Below are 20,746 nucleotides of genomic sequence, written 5' to 3' on the forward strand. Positions count from 1 at the left end.
CCAGCCTCCAGATGGTGCTGCCAGGCTTCTCTTCCTCCTAATCTCACTGCTTTCCAAAGGGATGAACTGCCGGAACGCTGAAGGCATACGCCCTCAGAGTGATCCAGGGCTGGAGTCAAAGCTGTGGATAACTCTGCTGGTGAGATTTCATCACAGGGGGACTGGGCTTGGTATTTTCAGGCAGGACCTTTTAGCTATCCTTCAAATCACCCCAGCAAATGCTCTTTCACTGTGTCTGGTCAGAGGTAAAACCTACTCAAGAGGCAAATGCTTGCCTCTCCAGCCTGTGGCTGCAGGTGGCCATGAGAACTCAGTCTCGGTGACCTTCATCTTCCCTTCCTGGAGCACCTACTCTTTGCCCAGGGTGAATTTGCCCCAGCGGTGACAGCTGTCTTTGGCCCTGGCCCTGTTTAGAAGGGTAGAACTCCAACCCAGCTCTTTACCCATTTAATACCCTGGAATCTTGGGCAACTCGTTCAGCCTCTCCGGGCCACAGTTTTAGCTCAGGGCATGTAGGTCGGGCAGTACTTTGTCCCAGAGCACCACAGTACCACAAAGCAGGGATGGGTCTGTCTTGTCCTGGGTTATGTAGGTCTTGAGAGAATAAGAGCGCAAGGAGAGAAAGGAGGCTCTGGGCTCCTTCCTACTGGAGGGGGATTGGTGGAAAGGGTCTTGGATATTGAAAAAAGGGGAGGAAGTCGGGGAGGAGCTGAGCTCTTGGAGGCCTCGGAAGGACCCCACTAAGGACCTAGAGTCAAGGGCTAATAGTATCAATGACCTTTCCTTGACTTTCAGATGAAAACCCGCCCAGGGGCTGATCTGTGGCAAACGCGTCTGGGGTAGTACACAGGACTTGCTGAAGCGTCCCCTGGCATTGTCAGTCTTCAAACTTTGCGGAGCTGACACTTGGTCCACGCGACCACTCTCTGATCAGGCGGGGCTCCGTCCACCACCCCGCTGAGACCTGATTTCTCTGCGAGGAATTCGGTGGGGGAAGAGGGGAGCACGTAGGCGGGAAGGGAACCGAATTCGGAAAGACGGTAGACATGTTGCTTGCAATCCTTGAAGGCTTCCTGAGCGAGGGGCAATTCCAGGGTCACAGAGGTCGCGGAGCTTTAGGTGGGCGTGGCGCGGGCGCTGGACTCGGGGTGGCGGGCGGGGAGGAGCTGTGCGCCCAGGGCTGGCGCTGTCGGGCGTGGTTTAGGACCCGGGGCGGCCTCCCGGCGGCTGCGCGACTCCCCAGTCGGGCTGTGGGACCGCGGGCTGCCACAGTCGGGTCACCCGGCGCCTGCCAGCTGCCCGCTCCGCTCGGCCCCCAGAGACGCGCGCCGGCCATGACGGGCGCACTGTTCAAGGCGAACTTCTGGGTAAGTCGGCGCCCCTCGGGGACCTGTCCCGCGCCGTGTGCCCTTTCTGCCCGGCCCCCAGCCCGCCGCGCGCCCGCGAGTCCCCGGGGTCCGGTCCCCCTGCCCCTGAGCCCCAGCGGGGCGGGGCCCCCAGCTCCTGGCCGAGGATCCCGAGACCCAGGCGAGGAGCGGCCCGTCAGGGGAGAGCCGCGGGTGCCCCCGAGGCTGCTCCAGGCGCGGATCTGGGGGGACCTGGGTGAGCCTCGCCGGCTGACAGCGGCAGGTACCCCCCTCCCCGGGACCGTCTTCTCCCGGTCAGCGGACACGTTCCAGCCCCGTTAGCGCCCGCCTTTCCCCTGCAGAGGTCAGAGGGCTTTCCCGCAGAAGCTTCGCCTGTTTCTGGAGCCCTCCGGGTCTTTTCCCCGGCGCAGAGCTGCTGGCGGCATCCGGAGTCCGCCTGTCCGGCTTCTTCTGTCCGGTCCTCTTCCCCCAGTCCTGTCTCTCCCCGGGTGCCCCTCAAGAGTCTGTAACCCCTCATTCGGAGGAACCGCCCTCATCGCCTTAAAGCAGGAGCAGGAAGTCAGCACACCTGCAACTCTCTTACCTGGGCCCCTGCTTGCTTGCATTTGGCTTCACAGCTGCCTGGCACAACCCCGTCCCCATCGTGGGCTGCTGGGTGGAGAAGCCTGGTGCCATGGCCTCACGGACCCGGTTTAGATCCTGCCTTGTGAGGCCCCTGTATTCTGAAGTTTTTGAGGTTCCCCTGGGCCTCTGCCCACCTGTAGGTCCCATTGCAGGCATTGTCATGGTGGGAAAAATTAGGGCAGAGAGACCCGCCTTCCCCCTGCCTCACAGTGTGACACCCCGCTTTCAGATCTCAGCCCAATGGTCACCTCTTCAGGGAAGCCTTTCCTGATTGTGCCCAATAGGCCCTATCGCTTGCTCACGTGTCCAGGTTCTGTTCCTTCACAGCATTTGTCAGTTTCTGGTTTTGAACTGGGGGACTGCAAGCACTTGAGCACCTTGGGGCAGGTACTGTGGGGACTTCAGGGTTACTGTCCCCCAATGAGCTGGTGGGAGGATGCGTGCTCAGCTAAAAGCTGTTGACCGAGTAAGTGAGTCTGTAAAGCCGAAGGGCCCTCGACAGTGTGAGAGCGGCAGCCTCCGTCCTGAGAGGGTTCCCAGCCACTGACACCTGCTTGCAGGAGTGGGTAGGGGCTGGGGCGGAAAGGAGGTCTGAGTTCGGAGTTAGAGGTGAAGGTCGGGGGGAGAGAACTTTCCGTTTATACTCTTTTTCCCCTCTGGCCTTATACTTTCAGAAGGTATCTGAGATCCTGAGAGAGATTTTGCAAAGGTATCTTTAATCTCTAATTTCCTGTAACACTTTATGTCAAATAATAGAAACTATAATAGTTGATTTACTGTTCACAGTCTGTGACTAACACTGTTCTTTTTTTTTTTTTTTAGATTTATTTTTTAGGGACACCTGGGTGGCTCAGTCAGTTAGGTGTCTGCCTTCAGCTCAGGTCATGATCCCAGGGTCCTAGGATCGAGCCCCACATTGGGCTCCTCGCTCAGTGGGGAGCCTGCTTCTCCCTCTACCCGCTCTGCCAGCCGCTCCCCCTGCTTGTGCTCTGTCTCTCTGACAAATAAATAAAATATTTAAAAAGAAAGATTTATTGGGGCGCCTGGGTGGCTCAGTCGGTTGGGCATCTGCTTTTGGCTCGGGATCGAGCCCCGCACCTGGCTCCCTGCTCGGTGCGGAGTCTGCTTCTCCCTCTCCTTGTGCCTCCTGCCCTGCCTGCTTGTGCTTTCTCTCTCTCTCACTCTCTGTCAAATAAATTTAAAAATAAATCTTAAAAAAAAAAGATTTATTTTTTAACATTTATTTGAGAGAGAGAAAGAGAGAGATTGCTCCTGTGGGGAGGGGAAGAGGGAAAGAATCTCGAGCAGACTCCACGCTGAGCTGGGAGTCTCAAGACCCTGAGATCATGACCCTGAGATCATGACCTGAGCCGAAATCAAGAGTCAGATGCTTCACCAACCGACTGAGCCACCCAGGTGCCCCAACTAACACCGTTCTAAAGGCTTTATACACACTACTCATTTAGGCCTCGCAACTACCCTATGAAGTAGCTTGCTTGCTGTCATTCTACAGATGAGGAAACTGTGTGGCGGAGAGGTTAAGCAACATTCCCACACTGCTAGGGCTGTTAAATGGTGGAGCAGGACTCTGCATGGACCAAAGGCTCCATGAATGTCTTAACGAGGCTGGCACTCGGCAAGACTGTGCCAGCACTGCTGTCTGCACGGCTTCTTCAGTGCTGCCAGAGGTAGATGGTGGGTCGTCGTTTGGCTCTCCATGTGAGTGTCTTTCTCCTCCAGCTCCAATCAGGAGCTCAGGGAGGATAGGCAGTGGGTGTCACCATCCCCTGAGCCCCCAGTGCTGCCATGGTGCGTATGAATGCTCAGGAACAGGCAGATGGAACAGTTATCCAGGCTTGGGGACAAAGGGGCAGAAAGGAACCTACTGCTCCAGTAGCAGCAGCATCTGTGGTGCTCCACCCATTCAGGGGGTAGAGGAGGCAAGGCTATGGTAGCACAGAGGGGAATAACCTTCATGTTTCAAGGGCAAGAAGGTTGTGATTGGATATGTTAGAAAACTTTGGAAACACAAGTGGGTATCAGTTGACTGAATTTATTAAATATTTATGAAATGCCTTTTCTGTATAAGGATTTCTTTTTTTTTAAAGATTTTATTCATTTGAGAGAGAGAGAGAGAGAGCATGAGCAGGGGGAGGGGGAGGGGTAGTGGGAGAGGGAGGTAGTGGGAGAGGCTCCCAGTGGGGAGCCCAAACTGATGCCCAATCCCAGGACCCTGAGATCATGACCTGAGCTAAAGTCAGACACTTAACTGACTGAGCCACCCAGGCTCCCCTCTAGATGAGGATTTCTAATTGAGGTGGCATTTGCAGGGGTAAGGTCACCACCTTGGTTAGAAGGTACATTCCCATGAGGAAGCAAGGTAGGGAGGGCAGGCTTTGGCCTCAAGTTAATGAAGGAAGAAGGGGTGGGGGTAAGGAGAGTCCTGCAGAGGTCAAGGAAGCTGGGCCAGGAGTAGGGGTCTGTTCCAGCGTGGAGGCCATAGAGAGAGGAAAGGAGGAGATCAGGGAGGACTGGCAGAGGGCAGAGGAGGTCAAAGCCACAGGGCAAGGCAACCAGTTGAAGGTGAGCACTAGAGAGGAAAGGAGGCTCCCTGTAATGTGAACTGGAGAATGAGGTAAGGGCCCCAGAAATAAGGAAGTCAGGAGGAGGAACTGGTGTGTGGGGAGAGAGGGAGGAGGAGGTAATATTAACAATAGTTAACCGCAGGGGTAGCAATGCTGAGGTCCAAGGCCAGCCGCATCCTGAAGCCCCCACCCCAGCCCTTGCCCCCAGCACCATGCCAGGATTGGTGAATATGGGGAGGTCGTGGGAGGGGGAGGGTCCCGGGGAGGGGAGCGGGCGCCAGGCAGCAGGATTTGAAAGTACTTTCGTGTTTCGACAACCAGTGCGAACATGTCAGTGAATGCTCTCCGGTGTCTAGCGGTCAACATTCTGATGAGAACGGGCCTGTTCAGGGTGGTACGGTAGTAGACCAGTGCTCGGCATTCTGGGTTTGAGGGGCTGGTCTGGAGGAGACGGCCCTAACCCCTGGCCAAGGGCATCCAGGCCAGAGAATCCAGAGAACCGCATGAAGTACAGAAAGGCTTCAGTCACCCGTGGCGGCTCTGAGGTGGACTGGCCAGGTTTGAATCCGGTTGTGCCCCTTAGTAGCTATGTGACTGCAGGTGGCAGGTTACCTCAGCCTCCCTCCTCCCACCCCCCACCAACCAAGCCTCAGTTGTTCTTCCTCTTTTCCATAAAAATGGGACATTCACAGTGTCTGCTCTCTCAGAGTTGAGTACAGCGCCGGGCACAGCGCATCGTGGACATCTGTCTTGTCAGCTATTACTACCATCCGCACAGAGGTGACAATCAAAGGCAGTGGGTGACAGACCTCAAGGAGAAAGAATGAAAAGATATGAGGTCCCCAAGAAAGCCCCCCTAAAGAATACCTTTGTGAATGCAGGAGGAGAGAAGGGGGAGAGAGGGGACGGACAAAGAAAGGCAGAGACGTAGGGATACAACCAGGAAAGGACTGGCACAGGCCCAAGAGAGGACTGTTCCATGGAAGTAGAAAAGCCCATGGCCAAATTAAGTAGATATTCCAGAAAAGGTATGAGTCAGCACATTCTTTGTACCTAATCGTATTCAAATGCCCCCATGGAAATATTTATTTACATATATATATATTTTTAAATTTTTTAAAAAGATTTTTATTTACTTATTTTTCAGAGAGAGAGAGAGAGAGAATGAGCGAGGTAGGGGCAGAGGGAGAAGCAGACTCCCTGCCAAGCAGGGAGCCCAACATGGGGCTCCACTCCGGGACTCTGGGATCATGACCTGAGCTGAAGGCAGACGCTTGACCGACTGAGCCACCCAGGCGCCCCAGAAATACTTATTTGAAGAAACCTTTCCGTGGATCTGTTTGAGAGGGATAGTCGGTGGTCTTTAGAAGCGGGATGGTCCCTAACTGAGTTGGCCTGATGTGAAGCATGCGGGTGTGTTGTTTCTTTTCCACCCTTCCCTATGCATACCTGATTTGTGGCTGCGTGGCCAAGCGGTGCTGTGTAATTTATCATGTCAACGTTGATGCTACCTTGTCAGATTGGGACAGTGACCATGGATGTGGTTTCTAGCACTCCAGGGCAGCAGGTGGACACAGTAGGACACATCCCGGTTTTTGGCGTGATCAGACAATGTCTTCCAGATGTGGACATGCACAGGGGATGGTAGCACCTGTTCCGGAAGAGGTAGATGACCTCCCACACCCCAGGAGATTCTCATGCTCCTCACTTGGGGGTGAGGCCCAGCCTGTCCTCTACACAGTGTCTAGATCCTTATTTTGACCAGGCTTCCTGATTCTCAAGGCTCTTGGTCCAGACCAGCTTCCTAGTCTCCGTCCCGGCCCTCCCCTGCAAACTCCTATACCTGCAGTTGGTGGGGCCTCTCTGCTCTGCCTGTGCAGTGACCAGGGGAAGTCTGGGGCTGTTTGAACTTGCTCATTGCCCTACTGTGGACCCGGGGTCCTGGGATGGAGCCGTGAGGCTCCTTGCTCAGCAGGGAGTCTGCTTCTCTTTCTGCCCCTCCTCTGCTTGCACTCACTTTCTCTCTCAAAGAAAGATTTTATTTATGTATTTGAGAGAGAGAAAGAGAGAGAGAGAGCACAAGCCAAGGGGAAAGGCAGAGGGAGAAGCAGACTCCCCACCGAGCAGGGAGCCAATGCAGGACTGGATCCCAGGACTCTGGGATCGTGACCTGAGCTGAAGAAGACGCTGAACCAACTGAACCACCCAGGAGCCCCAGTACTAGGTATTTTCAATGCCAGTGTTCACATAGCGGCCGTGAACCTTACAACCTCCCAACAAGGGCTTCGTCACTGGCCTCAGAGTCATGGGCTTCCTGTTTCCCAAACAGTATGTGTGCGAGGAAAGTAGGAAAATCAGACTTCTCAAGGACACAGCAGACTGGTGGCTTGTTTGTTTAAACCTACTTTCTGGGATTAGCTCTACCTTATGTTGCATTTTGGGCTGAAGATTAGCCGAGCGTCAATAGGAGGTTTCAACATATCTGACAGAGGTTTTTTCTTCCTGAGAACGGGATCACTTTCCGCAGTGAGCCCTAATACCCCTGTCTTAAACTCTCTGTACTCTTTGTATCTGTAAGGAGGCTCAGGACAGCACAGGGCAAACTTAAACCCCAGGACACAAATCCATAATATTCGTCATTTTCTATCCTTGGGAACTATTGTCTAGCCTCAAAACTCACTGTTCAAATATGGCTGTTTCATTAGCATTGACCAGGTCACATGGGATTGCATTCATAGATTAGAAACCAACTGAAGACTTCTTTTTTCTAAACGGAAATGGTCACAGCTAACTATTTTTGAAAATAAAAGAGTATTCTTAGGTATTTAAATGCTCTATTTACCCACTATTCTTAAAAAATAAAAGGTCGTAATAATCTTAAATATTTTTTTTTCACAGATAACTGTTCATTCTTTTACACATATTACTGTTTATGGGGGTGGATTACAGTTTCAAGTACTTTTATAAACCCTCAAGTTCCACCCGCCTCAATGACATCACCGTTTTCACAACTATATTTTATCAGGGAGAGAAAAAAATAAAGAACAAGAAAAGCTGTAATGACAGCAGAAGGCTGGCCCCTACCTCACACCCACCAAGTTCACACTATGAACCACAGCCACCGAAAACTACTTGCTACACCCCAAGGGGCTTGGCCCCATCCCCAGGACTTTGCACTGACCTCTGCTTCTACCTCTAGGTCTTGGTTAGGAGATTTTCTGAAAGTCCGTTGCATGTTTCTAGCAGTATACTTATCACTCTGTATTGCGTTCCCTGTTTCTTTGCCTCTTTTCCTTACTGGGCTATGGTCACCTTCCATCTCATTCACCTCTGTGTCCCTAGAACTTGACAGTTCTGCGAACAGAGTACGTGCTCAATAAATGTTTAACGTGAAGAAATGAACATGGAAGTCTCACCTACTTGTTGGAAAAAGAGGCACCCACTGCCCTTCACCCCTACACACGCTTTACATATACATAATATTCAGGGGCCGTGCAACCGAATTCCACGTGGTTAACTAGTTGTGTTATCTTTTTTTTTTTTAATCTGATGCCATATTTTATGTACTGCGGCAAAATACATATCACTTAAAATTTGCCATCTTAATCTTTTTCAAGTGTATAGTTCCATGGTATTAAATGCATTTCCACTGTTGTGCAATGATCCCCACCGTCCGTCTTCATACCTCTTTGCACTCTGTAGAACCGAAAGTCTATACCCATCAAACAGTGACTCCTCATTCTCCCTTACCCCAGCCCCTGGCAACTATCATATTTCTGTCTCTATGATTTGGGCTGCTCTGAGTACCTCACATACATGGACTCGTACAGTATTTGTCTTTTTATGACTGGCTTATTTCACTTAGCATAATGTCCTTAATGTTCATCCATGTCGTAACATATGTCAGAATCTCTGAACTTTTTAAGGTGGAATAATATTCTGTTGTGTGTATAGACCACATATTGCCTATTGATTCATCTGTAGACGGATACTTGGGTTGCTTCCACATTTTAGCTGTTGAGAATAATGCTGCCATGAACACAGGTGTACAAATATTTCTTCAAGACTTGGGAGCCTGGGTGACTCAGTCAGATAAGTGACCGACTCTTGGTTTCCGCCTGGGTCATGAGGTTGTGATTTCAAGGTTGTGGAATCAAGCCCGGCGTCAGGCTCTGCACTGAGGACAGAGTCTACTTGAGATGCTCTCTGCCCCAGCCCCTCTGCCCCTCTCTGCCCGCTGCTCACATGCTCTCTCTCTCTCTTAGATAAATACATACATACATACATACATAAAATCTTCTAAAAATATATTTCTCCAAGACCCTCCCTTCGGTTCTTTTGGGAATGTGCTCAGAAGTTTAATTGCTAGATCATGTAGTAACTCTATATTTAATTTTTCGAGGAGCTGCCATCTGTTTCTGCCAGTGGCTGCATTGCCACCAGCAGTGTAGAAGGGTTCCAGTTTCTCCACATCCTCATCAACACTTTGTTGCTTTCTGTTTTTTTTAACAGCAGCCATCCTAAGGGTACCAGATGGTAGTGTAGTTTCATTTTGCCTTTCCCTAGTGGTTAGTAAAGTTGAGCATGCTTTTGTGTGTTTGTTGGCCATTTGTATATCTTTGGAGAAATGTCTATTCAAGTCCTCTGCCCACTTTTGAATCAGATTGTTTATTTTTCTGCTGTTAAGAGTTATCTGTATATATTCTGGATATGAACCCTTTATCGGATATATAATTTGCAAATATTTTCTACCGGTCTGAAGTTGCCGTTTTACTCTGTTGTTAGTGTCTTTTGATGCACACAATTTTTAAGTATTCAGAAAGTCCAATTTGTCTGTTTCTCCTTTTGTTACCTGTGCCTTTGGTGTCATACTCAAGAAGTCATTGCCAAACCCAGTGTTGTGAAGTTTTTGCCCTGTGTTTTCTTCGAAGAGTTTTATTGTTTTAGGTCTTACGTTTAGGTCCTTGGTCCATATCGAGATAATTTTTGTATTTGGTGTTAAGTAAGTGTCCAACTTCCTTCTTTTGCATGTAGATATCCAGTTTTCCCAGCACCATTTGTTGAAAAGAACGTCCTTTTCCCATTAAATGGTCCTGGCACCCTTGTCAAAAGTCATTTGACTGTGTATGCAACACTTTATTTCTGGGCTTTCTATTCTATCCCACTGGTCTGTCTTTATGCCAGTACCACACTGTTTTGATTACTGTGGGTTTGTAGTAAGTTTTGAATTCAAGAAGTGTGAGTCCTCCAGTTTTGTTCTTCTTTTTCAAGATTGTATTAGCTATTCAGGGTCCTTTGAGATTCAGTATGACTTTTAGGATGAGTTTTTTCTATTTCTGCAAATTATTCACTTTCATCAGAGACTTTAAAAAAAATGCTTCAGCTTTCCAGATGTTTTTAAAAATCCTCTTCACCCCCTCCTCCTCTGGAGACCCCCTTTTTGGAGCTCTCTGTCCTCTGTTTCAGTCAGGCCTGCTGCACAACTGTCACCCTGGGCTTCCCTCCAGGGCTCTCTGTTGGAGCTACTCTTTTCCAGATCCTGTGTCACTGAGAGAGCTCTCTAAAACATAAATGAGTTCGTATCCTTCCCCAGCTTGAATTCCTCCCGTGGCCTCTCGTGGCACCTGGAGTCTCAAAGTCTGGACCGTGGCTTACACGGCTCTGCCAGACCTAGCCCAGCCTGCCTCTCTGCACCGATCACTTCCCTTCTCTTGGTCACCTCCCGTACTGCGGCACTCGTAGGCCAGTTACCGAATGAGGAATTATGGTTTCTGACTAGCCAATTAGTTTGACCCTGCTTGCCTGTTCCTATGGCATCCTGCGCCCGTAAGACAATCCCCAATACTGTACTTACCTCTTTAATGTCTAACTCCCATGACTGTAAGCCCCACGAGGTGCATCTGACTTGTTCAGCAGCGTATCCCCCACACCTAGCACGGTGCCTGGCAGGTGGCAGACGCTCGTCAACTATCAGAGTGAACAAATGAACAAAGGGAGAAGCAGTGAGACATACGTGGCAGTGAACGGAGGCTACTCATCCAAGCCAGCGCTCTGTCTTTGAAGTCCCGTTGGGGGCAGGTGTCATTCTGGGCTTCTAAAGAGCCTGCTCTATGGTGACTGGCTGGTCGTCTTGTGCTTGGGAGAATGATATCATCAAGGATGGGCCTGGCCCCGCTGGGAGCCCCATGCCCAGGGAGGGGCCCTGCACCCACACGCAGAGCACGGCCCACACTCTAAGTGCGGACCACCCGATGAGCGTCCCTGCGACCGACAGAGAAAACACAACGCTGGTTAGAGAGAGGAGTGTTCTCCCCTAGTCATCACGCGGTCTCAGGCAGCTCAACTCAGCAGCTATCTGCCAAGTCCCGAGTAGCAGCCCTTTGGTAGCTGCTGTGAGTCCCAGAGAGACATGAGACTTCTCACTTTTTCGAGACTATTATCTACTCAATGAGATGAGTCTCACATGCTATTTAAAAATAACCGTTTTTAATATTAACATAGCAAAGTCAAGGAAATTAAAAACATAATGTTAGTAATTTGGTACCTTTCCCAATTTTTTCCTCCACGTGTAATTGTAATCATAGTGTATGTACTATTTTGATTTTACTGCTTCCATATAATGAAATATAAATACTTTAATAAAGTATCATAAGTAGTTTTATCTGTTGCTATCTACTTTTCCTAACAATCATTTAAAAAAATACTATAAGTGATGTAACTATTCTCTTGCTGTTCGACATCTATATAATTTCTGAAGTTTTCTAGAAGAAATAATGTTGTGCTGCAGATCTTCATTCATTTAGGGCATTTCAAACTTGGCTTCTTTAGATACCGGTTTCTGGAGACTCGCAAAGGAACTTGTCACTTGCTAGCTATTTTACTGTTTCTCTGATGAGATCACTTTTTCCATGGTGATGACGTCATACCTTTTCCACACTGCTCAGACCTCCACTTCCTTCCCATTTTCTCACTCTGTTTTGATGATCTTGCTTCCTATTCCATGAAGAAGCCAGGGACGCCTGGGTGGCTCAGTTGGTTAAGCGTCTGCCTTCAACTCAGGTCATGATCCCGGGGTCCCGGGATCAAGTCCCGCATTGGGCTCCTTGCTCAGTGGGGAGTCTGCTTCTCCCTCTGCCTGTTGCTCCCCCTGCTTGTGCTCTCTCTCTCTCTCTCTCTCTGATAAATAAATAAGATAAAATCTTAAAAAAAAAAAAGAAGCCAGACACCAGCTGGTGAAAGCTCATTTACCTTCTGTCTAAATAAGATTAGGTTCAGTGATAAGTAACAGAAAACCCCAAACAACAGTGGCCTAGATAGTGTTTATTTCTATCTCACGTGGAGTCCCCAGGTGGTCATTCCAGAGCTAGCATGGCTACCCATATGTCAGGGCCCACACGCCTGCCTCCTTACTCCAGCGGTACCTGGTCTAATGCCTGGTACATAATGTATTTTTGTAGGCAGGCCGGGCCTGACGATCCAGAGGGGGTCACCCAGGAGCAGCTGAGACGGTCATTGGCTTTGTGCAGGATAGAAATCAAGCACGAGGGGCACCTGGCTGGCTCAGTCAGAAGGGCATGCAACTCTTATCTCAGGGTTGTGGGTTTGAGCCCCATGTTGGGTGTAGAGATTACTAAAAAAAATAAACTTTAGAAAAACACAACAAAACAAAAAGAAATCAAACACGAGCCAGGAGGAAATGAAAGCAGAGTTTATTGAATAGCATATCACAGACGGAGTGTCTGGGAGACTTGGAAAGGGAAGGAGAGTGAGTCTCTCTGTTGCCTGGGGTCACGGGTTTATATTGGAATGGGATCCAGGGTGTGTGTTCCTTCAGGAATCCCGGGTAGCGTCCTCTTCAAGGCAAGCTCTTATTCAGGTGAATAATAGGTGTTATTTCATCAGTCACTGAAGGTGGGATATTGATGTCAGCATCGGCTGAGGTTTGTTTGAAGCTGGTGTCCTGGAACATGTTTGGGATTCAGTTCTGCTTAGATGTTGTCAGGTGTTTGGGGGCCTAGATGAGAGTCAGAGAATGATTCACTTTCCTGCCTCGCGCTTAGAGTGGGAACAGAGCTCCTCGGTTGATTCAGATGCAAAATGAAATATAGAAAGTGAGTAAACAGGACCTAGCGAGAAACAGCAGAGCTGGAGCCTTTCTTTTTTTTCTTTTTTTTTTTAATAATAATTTTTTAATATTATGTTAGTCACCATATGGTACATCCCTAGATTTTGATGTAAAGTTCCATGATTCATTATTTGCGTATAACACCCAGTGCACCATGCAATACGTGCCCTCCTTAATACCCGTCACCAGCCTCCCTTTCTAAAAACGGAGCCCCGCAGTTTCTCTATCTCAGATTCACAGGACTGTCTGTTGAGTGACTGAAAAGAACATTCATTTACAGTAGGACATTTAAAAACTTTTGACATATATATAAAGTGATTTCCTAGAAGGCAGCTGTATTCTCAGTGTTCCCACTGATATCTGAAGGGAGAAGTTTCACTGCATCCGACATGGCTGGTGTGGTTTCTTCATGGCCCATTTACTAAGCAAAAGCAGGTGCCTCATTAAACTTACATTTGTGTTTTTATCACCAGTGAACATTTGTTTATTTTCTTGTTCTGTTTCCTCTTTTACACTTGGTTTTGTTTCTTTCCTTGTGCTTTACTTATGAATCCACAAGAGTTTTAAAAAATGTTAAGGATATTCTTTGCCATTTACTACAAATATTTGAATGCACATTCTTGTATCTACATATGTGTGTACACATACGTGTGTTGTGTATGTAATTCACGTGTTCTAGCATCCAGTAAATACAGCGTGCAGTAGTGAAGGGCAGTCCTCAGGCACTCGAGCTACTGTGTTGGACATGCCTGGGTTGCAATCCCAGCTCTGCTCCCTTTAAGCTGAGGGATGTGCCCTTGTTCAAATTACTCCACTTTCCTAGGCTTAGCGTCCTCATCTGTACAATGATAATTATACTTAAAATGTGTATGCATTTTGCAAACGCTGTATACAGTCAAGCATGTTGAGCTAATCTTCTGTGATTACATCTAGTACACGCCAAAGTTTAAAAACTTCTCCCCAGGGTCGCCTGGGTGGCACAGTGGTTAAGCATCTGCCTTCAGCTCAGGGCGTGATTCCGGTGTTATGGGATCGAGCCCCACATCAGGCTCCTCCACTATGAGCCTGCTTCTTCCTCTTCCACCCCCCCTCCTTGTGTTCCCCCTCTCGCTGGCTGTCTCTATCTCTGTCGAATAAATAAATAAAATCTTAAAAAAAAAAAAAACTTCTCGCCATGCTGGAAGCTTGATAGACATTCAGTTATTTTTCTTTGAACTTTTCTATGGTTCAAGCTTTACTCAATATTGAATTGTCTTTCTGAATGAGTCCCAGGTGTTCCAACATTTGCAGAAGCCAGAGACCTGTGTGGACCTCTCAAGTCAGGAGGAGAATGAGCCCTGCCCTCAGTGGGCCTGTGCTCTTGTTAGAGGGCAAACGCACTAAAAGGTGTGGGCCAGCAGAGTAGGATTATGGGGCAGGTCCAGCTGGGTGGGTGCCATGGGGGGGCATGCTAAGGTAGCCCTGCGCAAGTGATAAGATGGGGGAATCCGTGTTTCTAGAACACCTCAAGGGAGGGTGAGGCTTGGCATGAGGCTGGAAGGAATACTTGAATAAGCTTAGGGTAGGGGACCCAGACTCCACCCCTACCTTCAGATCCTGTCTTGAATGAGAAGAGTTAATAGTTTGATGCCCTCTGAGGGACCAGATCCTGGTTTCGGGCTTCATTGTGCTGGGTGATGGATGCAAAGCCGAAACACTGGGGAAACAGTCACTGTGGTCTTTCCTCTCCACTCTTGTCTTGCCATGCTGATTTAATTCAACTCCAGTTTGAAATCTAGTTTTTCTGTTTGAAGAATAGCTGCTTGAAGTGACAGGTTATAAATGGCCACAAATGTCCGAAAACCTTAGAAATACAGTTCTTCATTGCTCCAGGCCTTGGTTGCCCCACCTCTTGGAATCTGCTCTGAGGATATATTCCTTTTTATCAAACACAGACACTAAGATTTCTCCACCTCGCAACAGTCAGGTCCTGAACAAGGGGTCCAAAAAGACCTTAGCTCTCTGGAATAAAAAGTATTTCCTTAGGACTTTTTTGGGATTTCTGCTAACGGCTGGATCTGGAGATCTGGAAAGTTGACCAGTCCTTTGGGTTGTCCCCAGTTCAGCCTTCTTTATCCACTTGTCCTATGTTAGCACCCTCCTGACCTGTTTCATCAGGATTCCCATGGAATTCCTGCCAGAAGAGTGGTTGGCTTTCATTCTGACCAGCCATTGCTCAGGGCCACCATCTTGGCCAGCAGGCTTCTCCCTGGCTGACCCCAGCTGGTATGGCCCTTTCCTGGGCCACGTCGGTGGAGAATCTGTATATGAGAGACCGTGGTGTTCCTCCCAGGTATCCTTAGCTCTGAGTCAAAGGGAGCAAACATGATGCCAATGAAGGCACCTGCCGTTGAGCCACGTGGCCCCTTCTGCAGAAACCAAACTGCAGGGCCCCAGGGCCCAAGGGCTCAGCAAGGTGGAAGCCTGTCTGCTTTCCAGGGCCAACAAATGAGTCCTGTGGATGGGGAAGCTGGAAGCCTGGGAAGACCAGGAGGTCCAAGAGAGGCTGAGGGTACAAGACTGCAGCTATTTGGGTGGAATTGTGGTTGACTGGGTGTGAACAGGAAGTGGGGAGGGAGAGGCCACCAGCTAAGGGCAGCCGCAGCCCTCCCGCCATGGCTACACACCATTTGGGGTCTACACCTCACTCTACCTCAGACGAAGTGAGGGACTTGCTCAAAGGCACCCAGCTAACCACTCTGAGCTTGAGCTTTCTGTTTTGCAATGAGGACAATACTATCTGGTCAGCCTAGCACTAGGGCCATTCTGTGTTTCAGATGATAAAATAGAGTGTGGTCGTGTTAAAGAGGTGCACCTGTCAGTAATGTGTCCGTATGCCAACACTGTAGTGGTTTTTGTGCAGTTAATTTTAAAATTGAGATAATGACAGAAAATGATGAGTGCAATAACTTTAAAAAATTTAAGGAATTGTGAGAACAAGTGAAATATAGTCCCTAATCACTAAAAATTGTGGTTTAAAACAAGCAGCAGGAAAGGTATTTATAATATATTAAGTTAAAAAAAGTTACTACCTATTTGTAAAGTAAGACCTCCTCATTTGTATTTAAAAAAATATGAAGACATAGTCACATGTCTATAGGAAAATATCTGGGGGTTGTGCAGCAAAATGTTAACCATTGTTTTTCACGTGGTATGAATAACATAATTATTTTCTTTTTGCTTAGCTGTACTTTTCCATTTTTCTACAATAAAATAAGTATAACTTTTAAAATAATTAAAAGGGTTTAAAAAGTATTAAAAGAAGAACAAGTACAGCTGTTCAGATCATAGACTAAAAGTTCCAGGGGTGCCTGGGTGGCTCAGTCAAATAAGCATCCAACTCTTGATTTTGGTTCAGGTCTTGATCTCAGGGTCATGAGTTCAAGCCCCATGTTGGGCCCAGCCTGGAGCCTACTTAAAAAAAAACCCAAAAGTTCCAAACTCAGAGGGACATGACCAGCCGGTGGGAAGGAGCCTGACTACCTGTTTGTGCCAAGGCCGAAGCTTTTCCCTTAGGAAAACTGAGCCACCCCGCTGCCCCTTAAGATTTTATTTTTAAATAATCTCCACGCCCAAAATGGGGCTCAAACCCACAACCCCAACATCAAGAGTTGCATGCTTCACTGACTGAGACAGCCAGGTGCCCCCTTTCAAGTAATATTTAAAAAAATCACCCTCGGGGAGGGTCATTATTCCGCCTACAACATAGAGTGATTGGATAGTCCCTCCATGTGTTTGGGGGGTGGGCAGAGTGATCACTGGGGGCTTCTCTGAAAAGATGACATTTGAGCTGAGATGTGAAGGGTAAGGTCCAGCCAGCCTTCCGGAGGGTCGAGGAAAGGGGAGAGAAAACAGCGAGGCTGGAAAGGGCCTGGTGTGTTTGAGGAACAGAAAGATCAGTATGGCTTCAGCAGGAAGCAGACCAGATTCCTGAGGATCAGCTTGACAAAAACCCATTTGCTGAAATGATCAAGTCACCAAAGTCTTGTTTCTAGTAATTACCTAGAAAGCTAAAGCATGCTATGTTACTGAGGGTAGTATCCAGAATTTTAAAAACGAATAGGTTTTATTATTTAGGGTGGTTTTAGGTTTACAGGAAAATTGAATAAAAGTATAGACTTCCCATATTACTCCCCCCAGCCCCCAGTTTGCCCCATTATTAATATCTTGCATTAGTGTAGTACATTTGTTACTCTTGCTGCACTAATAGGGATACAGTATTATTAGCTAAAGGCCATAGTTTATATTAAGGTTCACTGTTCTATGGGTTTTGACTAATGCATAACGTCATATATCCACTATGATAGTATCATACAGAATAGTTTCACTGACCTGAAAAATCCCCTATTCATTCTTCCTTCCCTCCTTCTGAACCTCTGACAACCACTGACCTCTTTATTGTCTTCGGTTTTGCTTTTTCTGGAATGTCATGTAGTTGGAACCATAGCCTTTTCAGATTGGTTTCTTTCACTAGCAACATGTATTTAAGATGCTCCCATGTCTTTTCATGGCTGGATACCTTATTTCCTCCTATTGCTGAATAATATGGCCTAGTATGGGTATACTACAATTTGTGTATCCATTCACCTACTGAAGGACGGCTTGGTTGCTTCCAATTTGGGGCAGTTAAGAATAAAGCTGGTCTAAACATTCATGTGTAGGTTTGTATGGACACAAGTTTTCAACTCACTTGAGTTAAAATGTAGCTTCAGTGAATCAGGTTTTTTGGTCTAGTTCAGTCAAATGTCGTTTTGACACGTTTTACATCTAATATGCCTGAATAGCTTCTGTGCTCAAAATTCATGCAAAGCTCTCCTTGGATCAGGCTGGCCAAGAAATCAGTACGTTCGAGGAGAAAAGTCAATGGACTTAGGAGAACATGTACTGGAAGAAATACTTCCTATCTCTTGTAGAATTCTTTTTTGTTTTGTTTTGTTTTTTTTTTGTTTTTTTTAAAGATTTTATTTATTTATTTGACAGAGAGAGACAGCCAGCGAGAGAGGGAACACAAGCAGGAGGAGTGGGAGAGGAAGAAGCAGGCTCATAGCGGAGGAGCCTGACATGGGGCTCGATCCCACAACGCCGGGATCACGCCCTGAGCCGAAGGCAGACACTTAACCGCGCTGTGCCACCCAGGCGTCCCTCTTGTAGAATTCTGACATTTAAGACATGAGTCAGTCTGAAATTTGAATACGTAATTCCCAAAAGTCATGGACCCAAAGTACAGAAAATCCAAAATACAGTGAACTTGGGCTGGCCTCGGTGACATGGCAGTGGTGAAGCCAAAAATAAACTTAACATTCAAACTTAACTAAATCTAAATAAAAACTTTGGAAAAAACTCCTCAAAGACAACACAAATTGTTGTCGATTTTATGGAGTCACTAGGAACAAGGAGAAACAAGAGTCACATATTTCAGGGGTCAGGGAAGGCTGAATCACCGAGACATGAAGGATGAGTAATTTCTGAATAAAAAACGTATTATTTGGTCTTATTCCTCAGAACTGAAGTTAATCATCCTGAGGTGCACATTTGGAGGTTATCCCATGTATTTGACTATTGTTGGTTGAGTAACACTTTTTGCAGTATGTGTCTGTTCAGATTAGTAATATAATGACCGGTCAAGTTGCAACCTAGGCCCGAGTTCCTTCATTGGTGAAAGGATGGAAACATACATGGTTGAGCTCTAAGATGCTCTCTGGTACGGTAGTGCTCCAAGGCTAGAAAACTGTGGGTCAATAGACTCTGATTACCCCAAATGTTTAGGACATGGGATATTCTGCTCAACTCCACTTTTTAAAAAAATTTATTTATTTATTTTAGAGAGAGAGAGAGCAAGTATGAGTTGGGGGAGGGACAGAGGGCAAGGAGAATCCTTAAGCAGACACCCCACCAAGCAGAGTCCAATGCGGGGCTCGATCCCAGGACACTGAGATCACGACCTGAGCCAAAATCAAGAGTCACACGCTTAACCAGCTGAGCCACCCAGGCGCCCCCAATTCCACTTTCTGATCAATTGATAATTAACCCTGATTCATTTGTTCGAAATGTGTTAGAATTTATAAACCCACTTTTGCCTTGGTGAATCCAAATCCAGAGAACAGAAGGGAAATTTTGGGGGGGATTCTTCTGATTTAGGCACTGGGGTTTCAGAAATAGAGGTGGAGAGGATGGAAGATATTAAAGAAGAATGAGTGCACTGAGGCTAGGTTCTACCTCAGAAAAAGTTATTCTCATTAACATTACCTATTTTCTGTTAATTTGCAAATTCTTGGCTTTCACTAAATTGTTGTGTGAAAAACCGAGTGCGTGGACTATGTGGATTACTGGAGTATGGGATGAGGCATGCAGTTGAGGTTTCCCAGGTAGCAGCTGTGGAAGTGCGTCCCAGACATCACTTCTGCGAGGATGTGGCTGTTTAGCAATCTTCACAGTTACGTATTGTCCCGAGGCTTGGAGATTTATTCTCCTTCGAGTATCTGGTTGGCCTAGTGGGTGCACTAGAAGGATAATAGTTAGAGATTAAAGGCCTTCAAAATTGTATTTTGGTGGGGATGTGACACGAAGGGGGTCAGAGGCTGGTGGGAGTTTTTATGGATTGGGCTTGAACTTCCCACCCACGGGGAGCAAGAGGGAATACAAGTCAGGCAGGGCAGTGACTTTGGACATTTCCCTGCTTGATCTACTTTGGATTCCTGGCTTCGTTCTGTTATGTGCTTTGACAGTGGTGGTAGTCCATGGGGTGTTTGATCTGGCTGGCTTTCTTGGCTCTGCTGGCTGGACTGCCGGGGTTTGGAGAACCACTCTCTTGTTCCCTTGCTCCCCCATTTGAGGACTGACTTCCAGTTTTAGGTGTAACCACTTCCTGGCCCTCGTTCTTTTCCAGGCCCGTGCGGTGTCTTGGGCATAGGATGCACCAGGAGGAGGACTTCTGAGTCTGTATTTCTGGACACTGATTTGGGCTCCCTCGGCAGCACATATGCTAAAATGGAATGATGCATCACCGCTTCTATGCTGTGATATAGGCAGGCACGCCCCTCTCAGGGGTAAACTGTAGAACTTCAGCTTGTTTTTGGTAACCGGAAAAGTGTTAGCACTAACGTTAGCAGTGCCCTCGGGGGTGGTCTAATGTTCCTCATGGATTAAAACACTTACCTTCAGTTCTTAGATTTTTCTCTCCCAGTGGATTTGTAAATCAAATTTCTCACGTCCCTGAGGGTGTGTGTGTGTGTGTGTGTTTGAGAGAGAGAGAGAGGCAGAGGGAGAGAGAGGGAGAGAGAGAGAGAAGGAAGGAGGGAGAGCGAAATTTAGATCATGTCGAAGGTTACATGGGTGATGTTGAGCATTAGCCAACTTTCTGAACATGAATATCTCCTAAATCTTATGCCTTCTATGTTAAATTTAGAGGGATAACCGTCTTTCACAGAGTGATGGTCTCACCACACATGACAGAAATTAATCTGTAGTAAGATGTGAAGTTGTTTTTTCGCTATATGTTCAATTTTGTTATATTCCACTTTATGGACCTGTCACAGTTGGCTTATCCATGGGTCTGTTGATAGATATTTGAGTTCTTTACAGTTTTCAGCCGTTCAACAAAGCTGTTGTGAACATTCACGTACAAGTCTTTGTATGGTGATTTTCTGATCCCATCTATACAATGAAGCTGACCTTCTACTGTAAGGAAGAGCTTTCTCTCCTTCCTCTCTCTCTCTGTTAATATGTACATGTGGATTCTTATTTTAGTCAATGGATTATAATATGCTACCATCATGATTTACCTTGATGCTCCAATTTTTCTAGATTTGGATAGCAAGGAGCCTCTCTAAACTGGATTGTGTGTCCTAGAGCCCGTGTCCTTTGGATATAGTCCCATTGTTCTTTGAGCACTCCTTGCTTTCTGGGACAAGATGTGACAGGTTTAATAGCTAATTTCTCTGCCCCGGTCCTGGAATCTGCCGTTTCTCCAAAGAGCCCTGGTTCCTTTTAGTAGAGAATCGAATTGA

The 20,746-nt window shown here is 47.3% G+C and overlaps 1 protein-coding gene across 3 annotated transcripts in view; it reads left to right on the plus strand.

Annotated features, from left to right (window-relative positions):
- The first annotated feature begins 1,216 nt into the window (after positions 1–1,216).
- PSTPIP2 (proline-serine-threonine phosphatase interacting protein 2) overlaps positions 1,217–20,746 on the plus strand; it is a 65,024-nt gene continuing 45,494 nt past the window's right edge. For 2 of the 3 annotated variants that reach the window (XM_040632555.1, XM_040632554.1), the window contains exon 1: positions 1,217–1,367. In XM_040632555.1, the coding sequence (XP_040488489.1) occupies positions 1,335–1,367 (33 nt within the window). In that variant the 5' untranslated portion in view covers positions 1,217–1,334. The remainder of the gene's footprint in view (positions 1,368–20,746) is intronic. The other variant, XM_040632556.1, reaches the window with a different exon arrangement.

Source organism: Ursus maritimus, unplaced genomic scaffold (genome assembly GCF_017311325.1).
Source record: "Ursus maritimus isolate PB19 unplaced genomic scaffold, ASM1731132v1 scaffold_18, whole genome shotgun sequence".
Classification (NCBI taxonomy): domain Eukaryota; kingdom Metazoa; phylum Chordata; class Mammalia; order Carnivora; family Ursidae; genus Ursus; species Ursus maritimus.